The sequence below is a fragment of the Phalacrocorax aristotelis genome, chromosome 2 (assembly GCF_949628215.1).
Source record: "Phalacrocorax aristotelis chromosome 2, bGulAri2.1, whole genome shotgun sequence".
NCBI classification, from domain to species: domain Eukaryota; kingdom Metazoa; phylum Chordata; class Aves; order Suliformes; family Phalacrocoracidae; genus Phalacrocorax; species Phalacrocorax aristotelis.
Genome location: NC_134277.1, coordinates 72346750 through 72361425, shown reverse-complemented (window position 1 = coordinate 72361425; position 14676 = coordinate 72346750). Strand labels below are relative to the sequence as shown.

The following is a 14676-nucleotide window of genomic DNA, read 5'->3' as shown; positions in this document are numbered from 1 at the left end:
GCTCGAGGCCATTTCCTCTCATTCTATCATGTCCTACTCAGGAGAAGAGACCAACACCCACCTCGCTACAGCCTCCTTTCAGATAGTTGCAGAGAGCAATAAGGTCTCCCCTCAGCCTCCTTTTCTCCAGGCTAAACAACCCCAGTTCCCTCAGCCACTTCTTATAAGACTTGTGTCTATGCAAAAAAGAGGATACAGGTGATATTTAGAGTTCACTGGAAAAGCCTTTCTATTGGTGTTGGTTAACACATACCAAAAGCTCTTTCAAATCTGATAGTTCACATACCCAGCATCCCTGACTGAAGCAACAGAAACCCTTTGCTACACTTAAGGTGCTATCATTTACCTGTGTACTTTAAATTGAAGCTTGTATGGCTATGTCAGATTTTTAGGCTTGATCAGATGTTGTGCAGAGTGGTGCTCTTAAATTAAAATCCAAGTTGTTGTTTCTGAGAGTGACTTAATAGCAGTAACCTTATGGTTAATCAACTGTGAAGTAAAGTTCACTATGCACTTACTGCAGTGTAATTATAAAGTGAGCAAAAATATAATTGATGCATTTTGTCAATCTGTGTAGCTGCAAGGTACTTTTTCAAAGGTTGGGGGTTTTTTTATTCGGATAAAATAAGTTAATGCTGGTTTGGCAATTATCTTTTGACTTCAGAGATTTTACTGCTGATTCAGGTAAAACTATGTGATAGATGAATAAAGATTACAAGCGATTAAGGGTACAAAATACCTTCTGCAGCAATCAGTGGCTGTACCCTCACAGCATAAAGTCATTCAGAAAATCACTGAAAATACAGTAAGTCTGGGTGTTTATAGTGGGTTGGAATCAAAAGGGAAATGCTTCAATGCAAAACAGCACTTTTAAAGTACCCCTTAATTACCAGCACTGATGTTTGTTATACAGCACAGCTACAGTGATATAACAACATTTGTCCCATGAGCATTGGCTCAGGCTAAATGGATGTGCTTGAACTTGCTCCCATCCCTTCTATGAACATCCGAAGGAAATAGGTCTAAGTCCTCAGGCCCCCGTGGAAAAAATAAATGCAAATATCCATGCATATAAAATATTTGTTTATCTGTCAGCTAGGTATATAACCCTTGCTCTTCACCCCATGTTCTCCGCCAGTAATAAAGAAGGCAGCATGATTTAAAATTGCATATTCATATACAGAACAAGGATATAATGCTGCAGTGTAGGTATTTCAGTAATTTTCTGATTATCTGAAAGCCTGTGCATTCTGCTGAGAGTCAGTGATGGACCTGTCTCGTCACTTTCCTGGCCCTTCTATGGGACCACATCCTCCACCACAGATAAGCAAGGCATGGCATCCTGGCAAAAATAAATATTTTTCCTCATGGCTCTGTGAGTTTCTGGAGAAGAAAATATATCTAACCTGGGATTTGGAGAAAACTAGAGAGAGGAGAAATGGCCACATGCTGCACATCTGCCTCCTTCATCTCCATCCTGTTGCATGTAGCAGCATAGCCTTGGCTGTAGTTGATAATCTTATAGACTAATAATTAATAGACAAAGACTGTACCTCAATTTACTGAAAAAAAAGTCAGGACTTGATCTCATACTTGAAAGGGTAAACAATCCAAAACAGAAGGTTTGGAGACATAATTCTCCTTGGCTGAGACACAGCGTGCTCATCCGCTTCAGCAAATGGGTTGTCTTAGCCATCATAAGGACAAGAGGCAACAGACTGGGTCCATTTCAGGACAGGATTCAAAAGTCACATGTGAGATAAGCTGGATCAATTTAAGTGAAAAGCATACAAATGCAAGATTTCTCCAGGAAAACTCTTTCTTGTTCTCACCTCTTCAGTGGGGTGGAAAGAGTTGCCTGGACAACTATTTTATTTCTTAAACTGCTTATCTTTAATTGAATTAAAAGAGAAATATATACTGGTAAAGATAACTTAAAACAGTCTGGTTTATTTCTTATTTGCAGAGAACTAGCAATACGGCCATGACCCTTAACAAAAGGGCTGTAAGTCTGCAGGCTGTACAGATTTAATTGTCTCTGTCCATGGCAGTATCCCTTAGCTGACTTTTATCATGTATGATTCCCAGCTGAATCTCAATGCATGTTGAGAGGGATCATCCTTCCACTGAATGCCATTGCAAAATATTACTTGTCTTCGATGGGACAAGATTAGATCTCAGGATTAGGCAGGCAGCATGTTGCAAAGCCTATTCAGCCTGGGAGTATGTACACACATGCATTCATTAATGTGGGTGGAATTACTCTTGCTGGGGACAAACCTTTGCTGTTAATCCCTACTTCTACAGGGATCTCCAGGAAACTGACTTGTCATAAACTGGCCGTGTTTGTGGATGACCTGGCACAATGCTGCTGAAGCCAGCAAATGTGGGTCAATTTAGACCAAATAATTACTTTTGCCCAGCCTCTCCCTAGCGAAGTTCTCACCCACTCACCTCGGCTGATCCAGCTTATGGTTTGGAAAGGCCAGAGTTTTCCTGCTCCCTCTGCAGGGTCTGGTGAGATGATGAAGCCATATAATGATGAAGACATTAGGTAGCGTATCAACCTCAGTTACTGAGCTGGAGCAATCTTTCTCTTCTCCATAAATCTTTAGTGACCACTGCAGTGACACACTTTATGAAAACAGCATGTAGGGCTTTTTGCAGTAAACTTGGCCAATTTATTCCTTTACTGAGGTCAGAGTCAGAAAAAGCTGCACTCAGATACATGCATAAACTGCACTGGAGTCAACTGTATGGCTTATGCACATACGGGAGAAAAATAGGGCCTAATATTCATAGTAACATTGCTTTTATAAAAAGAATTTGTGGAATTAAGAATAAAACATGAGTCAATTTGTTGATTTGCCCAGGGAACATATGGGAGTGACAAATGTGTGGATTATTCTAAGGTTGTTTTTTAGTGTCATTATCAGATCCAAGAACTGTATATAAAAGCATGCAGTCCTTCACATGCTAAAAGTATAGTTTGCTCAAAGAATTGTAAAATATTCAGTATTCTTAAGATTAAATATCTGAATATTGCTTCTGAAGGAACAGCTGTCAGCTTAAATCTAAAGTCTAGTTTGTTTACTGGCTGTATTTTATATCTGTTAAAAATGACACCAAATGGCAATAAAATTGTTGTAAGTATTCTACTGGGGAATATAAATGCCCTTTGGTTATAGTGTACATATCTTTATACATAATTCCAGTATATTTTCCCTAGAATTATGTTAAATATGTAAAAAGCCTTTTCTCATAAAGGTAAAAATGCTAGATGTTTCCAAGCTGTAATTTAGCATTAGTGTCAAGATTGCTTCAGAAAATAAGCTACAGTTACTGTTTCGTTCTTTTTAAGTGTCACTCAGCATACCATATCTGATCTTGTATTCAAAATAAACTTATATGATTTTATTCACTTTTCCAGAAGTGCAAGAGAGTTTAGACATAATTTATAGCATATGGATTGATGTAAATACCTTAAACTAAGCAATTGGCTAGTCACCTATTCTGTCTTATCCTATTACTACCGGGTACTTTTCAAGTAATTAGGGAAAACAGATCTCTCTTATCCAGTAAGTTTAAATTGGATGAATCCTTGACATTTGTGTAGGTTTATTTGATAGATAAAATCATACTATACAAAAAGTTTCTCTACAATGCTGAGGTTTACTAGGCCTATAATAAGAAACTGATTTTCTGCTGAGTTAAAGTAACTTATCTTTGCCCTTCTAATAAGAAATCAACTCCAGTCAGCAAAAGTCAAGATAAAAATCACTAAGTTGGTGTTATCACCATGTAGACAGCAAACATGTACCACTATCATTAACTTTTCTGTGCATGGATTTCAAATACATTTAAAATGCTAAAACTCAATAGTTTCCTGTATATTACAATAACATTAGATTAATGAATAAGGGAAAGCATGAAAAGTGATTTATTTTGGGAAGGTCATTCCTTGGTTAGCCAACACTTAAATTGAATACTATAAAGGAGAAATATATTATAGGTAAAAAGGAAAATGGGTTTTACTGCATGTGAATTCTTTGAGTTTTATGATGTTTATGATAAAAGGACTGCACTTACAAGTTTAACCTCTATAATTTTTATGCTGCACATTAAAAAAAAGAATCTTTTTATTTAACATTTCTAGGGCAATTTATATATGTCACCTTGTACTTAACGTTCCTTTTTAAACAGTTATTTTTGCCTCATGCTTATGAAACCTATAAAACTACTTTTCATACCAGCCATGAAATTTCTAGTTATACCAGCAAAGTTGGACCTTTAATGGAAACAACATACTTAAAGAAATAAGTATTTTAAATAAATTATTGCATTGAGAGACATTTATTCCTGGCTAGTGTACTCCTGCACACAGCACTTACGAAGTAAAGTATTAGTAAAGTAAGTGCTTTGGCTCCTTGGCTTAAATGAAGTTCACACTTAAGTGCTTTACTGAATTAGGGCTACAAGAAAACCTTGCTTTCACTGAAGTAAAACAAAGTAGGATGAGGTTGTGAATATAACGTAAATTCCTTATGAACATCCAAGGACTTTAAAGCAGGATCATGCAAAATTCCTCTTATGCCTGTCAAAGAACATTTGCAGATACAGAAACATATCTGATGTTGAAGTCACTAGAAGTTGAACACATGAATTTGAGGAAGAATTTGGCCCAGTGATTTAAATACTCTTCTCACATCAGCTTGTCTAGCTGCAGCAGAAACAAAAAACCTGTTCCCGAGGGCCAACAGCAGCAAGTGGTGAAGCTCAGGTGTATTTGCCCCATGGCAGCAAACTTCTCAGTAGTCAGTGTTTACTTTTAAAAATCATTAACTTATAGAATATTCCATATTTGGAACAGAAGTGGAAAGTCCTGACCTATAAAATGCACAAATGTGTCATTACATCCATTATCAACCAAATGTAAGATCCGTATGTAAGTTTTACTGCAATTATTAGTTAAGCACATTTCTTATACGTAATTGTATTTAGATCTACAAGTAAAAATGCTGTAAAGCATGCACTGATCTCCTAAATTAGATGTGCATCTTTCAAGACGATGACATAAGACTCAGCCATGTAGATTTTAGGGACAGACTATGTTGTGACCTGGTGTGGAAAACTATACAGAAGTGGCTTGAACCATCCACATTGTGCAGTGCTCACTTTGTGGATGCTGATCAGCATCAGTTCAGAAGCTGGAAGCTTCTGGGAAGACAAAATTACATTGTATGGGATCGCATTTCTCCTCTCTCGGAAATACAGAAGGGATTAATGAACTGAAGCAGTGCACTGGGTTACGATTGCCTCAAGTGTTCAAAGCCTCTCCTTCCAAAGTTTTGTGGAAGCTGAACAAAACCTCATGACCGAAAAGCTGAGAACTTAACTGGGAAAAACCATTCTGCAAAAAGCTACCATTTGTAACAGGTGGAAAGTAGGAATGGGCCTGTATCGTTGACCTCAAACAGAGAAAAGGTGTTCTAGCAAAAACCTAGCCAATGATCTTTAACAGACTTAGGCATGGACCTGGATTTGCCAGTTTTAGTTTCAATAATTAAGTTCTACTTCATGTAGGCCACATGCCTTTGCTTGTTTTATTTGGCCAGCTTTAAGACTCTGGTGTCTTCACTCTGGTGAATCAGAAGTTCCCGGGGCAAAAAATTATGTTTAGATTCCTTGAGGACAGTTTCCTTTAAATTAAATTTTCTTTAAAAAGCCAAGTAGGGCAAAGACATTAAGAATAAAATCTTTTAATGAATAAAACAGCCTTGAAACATTAACCAAAGGAGCAGAAGCAATGTTTGCCCCATGCTGGAAAGATGTACTTGAACCTTCACCTTAGAAGTGAGCAGCTGAAAACTTCATACTTCAGCTTCATTTGTGCCAGTTTTCTATGGTAAACAGACCTCCATGATGATGCTCCCACTTCTTATCTGGGTAGGTAAAGTAATATTCTTTCACTCTGTTTTCTAAAAGATGCCAAATTTTTTTTAAAAAATCTCTCAGCACAAGACCAAAGACAACAAGGAAATGCACTTCTAAGCACTTAGAACAAAAATGACAATGCAATGAACAAAATGCAGCCTACAAAGAAAGTAACAGGTGATACTTCTTTTTAATACCACCCTGTATTGTATTTAAATCTGACAACATCCAGGATTCAATCTAAAACTTGCAAGATGCCAGTAAATAATCTAGCCATGCCTTAGCTCTGTGTATCCGAGGAAAAACGAAGTGAATGACCATACCTGTAGTACTAGCTGTATAATAAATGTGCACAATGCTTAAACTGTATATTTATATATGTAATAATTCCTGTACAGAATGACCTTATGTTGTTCTAAGGAATATATATTTATAAAGAAACTCTATGTGTGTAGTTTCAGTGTATATCTTACAGAATTGCCTTTAAACAGCTCTATAAACAATACTAAATTGCTACTTTGCACTGCCAATGCATTAACTCGCTGATTTTACACTACTGTTTAGGAGCGAGGTCTTCCTATAGAAGATTTTGGTGTATATTTTGTGCAGGGTCAGGCAGGTCTATTTTCCTGTTTTGATGCTGACCTACTTCTGAAGTGCACCCCTTTGCCTTCAGAATTTGCAGGTGAGGAACCTGCTTGGACCTACCTCAATGATAGCCCCATCGGGCAGCCTGAGGAAGTGCCTATAGAGCTCCTGGAAGCCGCTGAGGTGAACAGTGTAGACAGAGACGTGAACAGTGGTGCTACCTCTCGAGCTAGCTGCAGAATCAGGGATTTCATCCTGGTCCTCGAGGTCACAGCTGGAGACACCAGGCTTGCTGGCGTGGTCCTTCCAGATGTAATCAGACACTGCCACCTAGTGAGACACAAGGCCCCCCCCATACACACGCACACACATACGCACACACGCACACACACGGAGTCCCCCCGCCCCCCGCCAAAGGAACATATTTAATTAACTTCTGGCAAGAACTTAACCGATTTAAAATGATTTTACAATAAATCTGCAAAGCCTGTACCATATGCAGTGCTTGCACACAGTTCTCTGCTACATATTTTTTTATGACATAGATCTAAATAGAGGAGATAGACAAATCCCTAGTGTATATTCTATAAAGTTAATTCTGCACAGATGAAGCTGTAATTGACTCCCGTATTAACCAAAAGTAGGGAGATCAAGCAGCGTAGGTTAAACAATAAAATGGCAATGCTGATTAAAAAAAGAAAGCTTCCCGAGAATTTCGTGAACGAGTATTTGTATTTCTTTCTCTCTGAGACGCCTTTGCGCCTGTACCCACAAGCACTTTTTAGTCTCTGATCTCTGTGTAGTATTAAAGTAACCTTGTGCTGCTAACTGAATTGTAGATGAGGCAAAGTAAATAAGATGTATTTTAGTTCCTTGTACAAAGCTAGTTTATTGACACGGTTACCTAGTTTCCTGGTTTGCTCTAAACACATTTGCTTGAGTAGGTTTTGTGCCTCCCTGTGTCAGGCAGAATTTACATTTAACCTTCTTCGTGTTAATTCTTTACACAGGCTGAGCAGAATTCAAGACTTCAGATGGATTGTGGCACGCAGTTTAAACACCTCTTATTCTTAACAAGAACTGATGATAAGAACCATTATTTTTATACTCCCACTGAAGTGCAAGCTTTTTAACCCTTCACTTTTGCAAGACCTTTGCGTCACTCATTTTCTCCCATGAGCTTCTACTCCTTTTTACAGTAGGAAGGGATTGGTGATATTGCTATATCCTTACAATACACCAGCATGCTCTTCACAAACACTTCTACTTAATGCAGAGGAAATAACTCTTTTGCTGGTCTAGCACAAGCCTTTTCTTTCAAGAAAATATATTACACTGGTTGAAATGATTGGAACTCACTCATGAAGCTAGCCATAGAAAACCTCTAATTTAAGATACGTGCATCAAAACCTTCTTTTGCATAGTTTTGCTTTTTCTGTTTGCTGAAATAAAGAGCTCAGATTCTTACAAGAGATTCCAAAATCACCAAATTTTCCTCCCCACTTGGGAAAAGTTAGATTTAGCTCAGTTTGCTTGTGTTCCAGTTCACATTTCTTCAACTGTTCTTACGCATTACAAGGAATCCCATAACTAGCACAGTGTGCCAGCTCCACAATCCTGACATGCACGCTGCTATTCTGAGCAACTGCCTTAGGAGAGGATTGGTTTTAGGTGAGTTAAGAAAGCAAGTACACACACTGGAAATTATCTCCAACTCTTCTCCAGGAACGACAGAACAATAGGAAACTTCATTTTAGTGCCAGCTTTGATTTGCCTCAGTCCTAAATGATTTTATACATTTTAAAACATGAAAAGGTCATCTGAAATTTAAGGTAAAATATGCACGGTCTGAATTTCCCACATAAAAGTCTCTGGGGTTAAAAGGCTTTCATTCAGGACGACTTGTTAGGAACACACAGCAGCTGCACGGACAGGACAAGCCTACAAGCCTAATTTTCTTCTCCCTGCAACACAAATGTGTTTTATACACCTGCCATACACAGTTGCTCCTTAAGAATTAAGGTGGCCAATGCTCTCATGAAAGCAGAAAGGCAGCTTCTGTTGGGACAGTGTTGGCCAGAGCAGAGACAAACAGCTGCAAGAGCTGCCATAGCACAGCTTGTGAAATGGAAACAAAGACCCCACCACGGTTACCCTTCTCTCTGATCCGTGTCTCACAACCAAAAGCTCTGACCTGTCCAATCAAGAGCACCAAGCCCTTCCTGGCCTCTTGTCTCCTCCCTGATGTATGATTTCAGGGAACAGAAACGACTGGGAAATCCAGCTCAGAAACTCAGCCTGCAGGGGATCCACGCAGCAAACTGGATGATCTCTGTCGTGATCCTCTTTTTATGATAGATGCATTTTCCCCTGTGCTGCTTGCTTCCTTTCTTGAGAGTGCTTTCCTCCCTCCTGAATCAATCCTGCACATTCCCCTGCTTCTTCTCTGACCTTCATCTTAGCCCACTTTCATTAAATCTGCTGGTTCTTCCTTTGTGTTTGCCCCTACCAACAGTAGAGGGGCTTATTTACCATGTGTTTTGCAAGCCGCGTATCGTTCACTGTGAACACCATATCCTTCTCTGCAGCTTGGTTTTACCCATTTGAGGTGTGAGCTGTGGGGGGCAAAGATATGCATGCTGTGCTTGTCCAGCACAGAGTACAGCATGGACCTTAGACTACCTTCGTGCAAGTGAATTACCACATATATTTTTCAATCAGTGCCAGAGCTGAGTGTAATTTACAGCGTATAATTACCATGCTAGAAGCCAAAGCCACATCACTCTAACCTTTCTGCTTGACCAAACCTTACCCTTGCAAGGCCAAAGACCGCCTTCAGGAGCTCCCAGCTCCTGTGGCACCATATCCATATGGGACCAGGTACAGTATCAGCAGCCTCTGTCTTGCCACCCACTCTGAGGGCAGACAGATCTGCAGGGTAGTGAGAGTAAACAAACCCACCTGACCTGTTGTCACATTCCAAGATCTGGCAAACTCCAAGTGCATTTATGTGACTAGCCAAGAGAACATGACAGTATTGGTTGGCATGTCCCCCTCTCCCTAAAAGCACAGCCTGATCATCAGACAACCGAGAGTGTAAAAGCGCTACCAAAACTGATGGTACTGTGCTGAGTTGCATCACCTTGTTCCTGGGTAGGCACAAGTAGAAAGGAGGGAAACTGGATGCTTGGCTGGAATATCACTCACTGACCCTTCCAAATCAAAGTCATCTGGTAGCATGAATTTGCCCAAAGGCAGACTCTGCAATATGGGTTGAATATAAAAGCTGAAAACCAACCCTGGGACAGGAAACAGCAGCGCTGGGGGTGACTGTGGACTCAGACACCCCAGCTCTGAAGGACCATTCAATTCCATCCTTGCTAGCACCATCTTAAACTATTTGGCAGATGGATGTCCACTGCCTTGAAACTTTCAAAACGCATTTCTGTGAAGTGATAAGTCACTGGAGAGCTGCTGTGGCCTACATAACCTGAAGAAAGCTCCAAAAGTAAACTCTACCGTCATCTGAAATTTCTATCATTAAGTTAATCAAAAATGTCCATTCATTTCTACAGGAATACAATATGAGTTAATAAATCCACTGAGACAGGCTAGTCAAGAGACTGTGCATATAGGACATGTCAGAGGAACTGAAGTTAGCTATGATCTAGATTCACAAGGGCTGACAAGAAACCACAAAATGCCAGAGCAGTGTACAGTAATCCTTAAATGAAATTCATCTTTCAGCAGAAAAACACATTAAGGATGGTAATTCAATGATAAAAGAGGCAGGCCAAAACAGGTCCAAGTGCTGAATATTTCACAACATAACTTAATTAAAGCAGGAGTGTGAGGCTGTTAATCGCTTTATAATAGTTCAGCTTGAAATGAGGTCTGATGTGAATGCCCTTATAGTTTATTTGTTTATATTATTATAATCACAAAATGTTACATTGACCTAATGTAAATATACAGTTTTCTCTGGTCTTTATTGTGTTGGGTTTTCTCCTTTCGATCCTCCTGTCTTTGTGCAAGTATGCAAAGGGAAGATCTGGGAGGAAGGGTCATAAATTTAGGTCAGATCAGATGACTCAGTAAGTCTCGTGTGGGTTTAAGTCTTATTAATAATTTTAATACATTCTTCCTTGACAACAATGATTTCAATCACTGCTCCTTTAACGTACAGTGTGACGTAAAAATACATGGAATTCTAAAGGAATGGAACATGCTTCTATACAAAGAAGGCAAATTATGTCACCCTCTGGAAATTACAGTACATAACCTAGAACAAAAGACAAAAATACATTTCTAATGATAAATACAAATGTACTGTGTTGTATAACTATATCATGCCATACCAAGTGTATAGAAATATGTTATTGAAGTAGAACATGATAACATTTTAAATACAAATATATTAATAAATGTATATTTATAAAAATATTACACACATTATACACAGCCAATTAATATTAATACTTCCAAGGTGAGGGTACAGAAAATGTCATGTTAGAGCATGAAGGTACTATGACATTTTCTGTTGGTTGACATCTTTTGTAAAAAAAGAAAGGAAAAGAGAATTCCTCACATTTTCTAAGCTACAATAGAAATGAGAGGAAGACTGACTTTCACTGTCTTAAAAAAAGACATCAACATGACAACATTATTTTAAAAAATTGAGAAATACATATATATCCATGTGCATCCAAACAAGTAGCACGGATTCTTGAGCACTTGCAGCATTATTATTAGCAGTGTCATATGAATCAATTCCAGCTTCATGCATTATAAAATGTATACAAAATGTTTAAAAGTAGCATTCAAAGAAAATACATGAAATGAGTAATACAGACTAAATCAGCCAGCTGAGAATGGGTGAAACTCTGAGCTGGTCATAACAAATAATTAGCAAAAGTTACAAGCTGTTAATTTTAGGTGAAAGGGCAAAAGTGTTGAAATTATAGAAAAAAAGACATCAAAAGTCAAGGGTGCTGTATTTACTTCAAGTAACTTTCATAAACACGGTACGTGCATTTTCTGTGGTAAGAGTTGTAAATATGGGAATTGCATTCCTGGAGGCAATCTTTGTTAAACCAGTGTAGCTCTACAATTAAAAAAACAAAAGCTGGCTAATATTAACCTCTGAGGAAAGCACCCTTTAAGTATTGCAAACCCCATCTCTGACATGCTATTGCTAAAAGCCTTGCCAACCCTGGGAAAAGAAGAATTTACATGGACATGCCTAAAAACACCCTTGCTGCCTGTGTCAAAGGCACCTTGGTGGCATCCAGGTCCAGGTGAGCCTACCACTGAACCTCACGCAGAACTAGCTGTGACAGTGCAGATTTTTAAGCCACCATAGGAAGGATGGGGTACTTTACAAATACATTCAAATACATCATGAAATTAGAGAAATGCAAAGCAAAGGCATGAACAAGAGAAGCTATTAGGACTGCCTAAAGTCATACCGCCATGAGAAATTCATGACCAGTTACACCAATACCCCTCATATTTAATCCTTAAATGTATAAGTATGTACACATGCTTATACATTCACAGAGTACTTTGGTGGGGAGACAGCATGCAATCTCACACCTGGGGCAATAATGAAGCCTGTAAATGTCTTGGGTTAGCAAAGGCCTTTGGTCTGCTGTTGGCAGAGGACCTCTGCCAGGCACGTGTGGCGTAACAGCCATACTCTGACCTACGGAGCCGGATCGGTGGCAAATGCCTTTAAACCAGTGTGACATCCCTGCCTATGACTGCCTGTAGTAACTCTGCAGATAGATAACTTATTTCTAAATCGTCCTATTTATGAACATAACGGACCAACATAATGGACCAGTAGTATCCGGGAATTGTTTATATCAGTCAAATTATGAATGCCTGAAGCATTGTTGTTACAGTCTTCCCTGATTTATTTAATAAACTGACATGGACAGACTGAAAGATGAAAATAACCATATACAGAGAATAACCTCTTTGTAAACGACTGAGAAGAAATCCCAGAATAGATTTATGGCAAGCTGCTCAGCATTGTAACACTAGGAAACAGTGGAAGGTCTTTTTTTTTTTTCTGACTTACGATGGCATCATGTTTATGGATATATCCAAATGAACAGTGATGCAGAGCTTTTCTAGGGGATGATTTTGATCCCCTGCTTTTAGATATTACAATGCACTGTCACATATTTCTTAGCCACTGTGCACCCATTGCTAGTGTAGTCTGCTGCTTACCATCCCATCATTTCAGATCTAAATCTTATGTGGTTTTAAGTCTCCACACTTGAATCACCTATAAATAATATACAAATGTAGAAATAGACTCTTCCAAACAATAATAAATTTGGAAAAAAAAGTCATCTCAAGTATTAAGTCGAGGAAAACAGATATTCAATTCAGCAAAAACCTTAGTGAGTGAAAATTAAAGGCTGCAACCTTTCTGCATTTCCTTGTGCATAGCAGTGCCTTTGTCCATTGATTTGCCCTAAGGAAAGGAGATAAAATACATTCCCTTCCTATTCCAGAGAATCCTGCTGTATTCCAAGCCCAGAATGGGTTTGGGTCAGATGGGTAAAACAAATCTCTCTCCACGCCTCATTTCCCAAATTTATAAGGGATGCTGGAATCAGTTACTTAAGAAAGCATCTTCAGTAACTTCAGACAGACAGGATTTTATATACAAAAGTGTTTAGAAAAAGCTATTTTCTCTATGAAAGTCAGGATTTTAATGCATACAAGGGCATATCTGTGTAAATAAGAGTGTCTGCTCTTCATTATCTGCTCATCAACATTTGTTATTCATTTCTCATCTGTTTACAAATGTAATGTAGCCAGAAAGCAGGAATAATACTATATGACTTTGGTGACCAAACACACATCAGAAACAACAAATAGTAAATAGATCAACAGAGCAGTTCATCTTATGGGATAAAATTTGCCCACAGAAGACATTCTGCAAAAATTTGTGAAAACAGCCCCGACAGATCTGTAGAAAAACAATGTGGTTCAAGAAGAATCTGTAAACAGAAAACAAAGGAGCTAAGTTTGTCAGTTAACCTATTTGCAATGAACATTTTATCTTAGACTTTTACCATTTGGAACAGATTAAATGCAGAGAAAAGATAGTTAAAAGAAATAAGTCTGTGTTCACAGATTTCATTCACCGTGTCCAAGACCATGTGCATACAAGATGTATGTTTGGGTATGAGACACATTTTTACTCACCTGTGACTTATGACAGATGGACAGATCTGTTCCTGGCAACTAAATAACATTTTTAAATCTGGATCACTATATAGGCAGTAAACCAGCCGAGAACTTAAATACATTGGACTGGTGGCTTCTAGTTGCATCTTCTCCAGCTTCAGAAAATTTCCTCCTGGGAAGGCAAAGGAATTGTGTATCCTTATGCCGGTGGGTTAGAGCATAGTGTGAACTGTGCTTTTGTGGAGGATGTCTTTTGTTGGATACCTGACTAGATTTTAAGCTTTCTTTTCTTTTTAATATTCTTCAAACAATAACAGAATTGTTATGAGGTTTTTCTAAGAATCAAAATTTTCCTAATTTGCCTGCTTAGACCCAGCTATCTTTTCAAGCAGATGGAAGGGGGCTAGGAAGAAGAAGGTGAAAGAGAAAAGCAAACTTCAACACTTTTGGTAAAACATACATGAAAATCTGTGAAGGATGGCTGCCCCCCTTTAGAAATGTTGTAAATATCCTCTGGTTTTTTAATAGTCCTAACAAGTGCATTGACTACTCCGTCATGGAGTATTAGCAAACAGATTTACCATAGAGGCACCTAGAACCTCTCACTCACACTGTGACCCCATTGCTCCAGCTGCTGTGCAGACAGGTAGAAATGGGCTGCCCGTAGAACAAAGAGTTAAAAACCTATGGGTGAGATCAAAGCAATAGCTGTATTAGCACGTATATATGGCTATTTGCTTTAACTGCCCCTAAATTATCTTATCTGTTTTTCCAAATAATCACCAGTAGTTAGCTTCTTTCTTGCAGACATCACTGCTGAGGTAGGCCACGGAGGGAGAACTGAAGGATAAAAGTTTCACAACCATCTTCCTGGCAGGATGGACAGTAGCTGAAGGGCCTGGCATATTTGTGTAAGTATTTGATGTTCCATGGCAGTAAAAAAAA

The 14676-nt window shown here is 38.6% G+C and overlaps 1 protein-coding gene across 1 annotated transcript in view; it reads right to left on the bottom strand.

The window, feature by feature from the left end:
- The window catches only part of LOC142053695 (uncharacterized), a 119808-nt gene that overhangs the window by 4336 nt on the left and 100796 nt on the right, over positions 1 to 14676 (bottom strand). The window contains exon 13 of the mRNA XM_075085711.1: positions 6643 to 6852. Coding sequence (XP_074941812.1) covers positions 6643 to 6852 — 210 coding nt within the window. The remainder of the gene's footprint in view (positions 1 to 6642; positions 6853 to 14676) is intronic.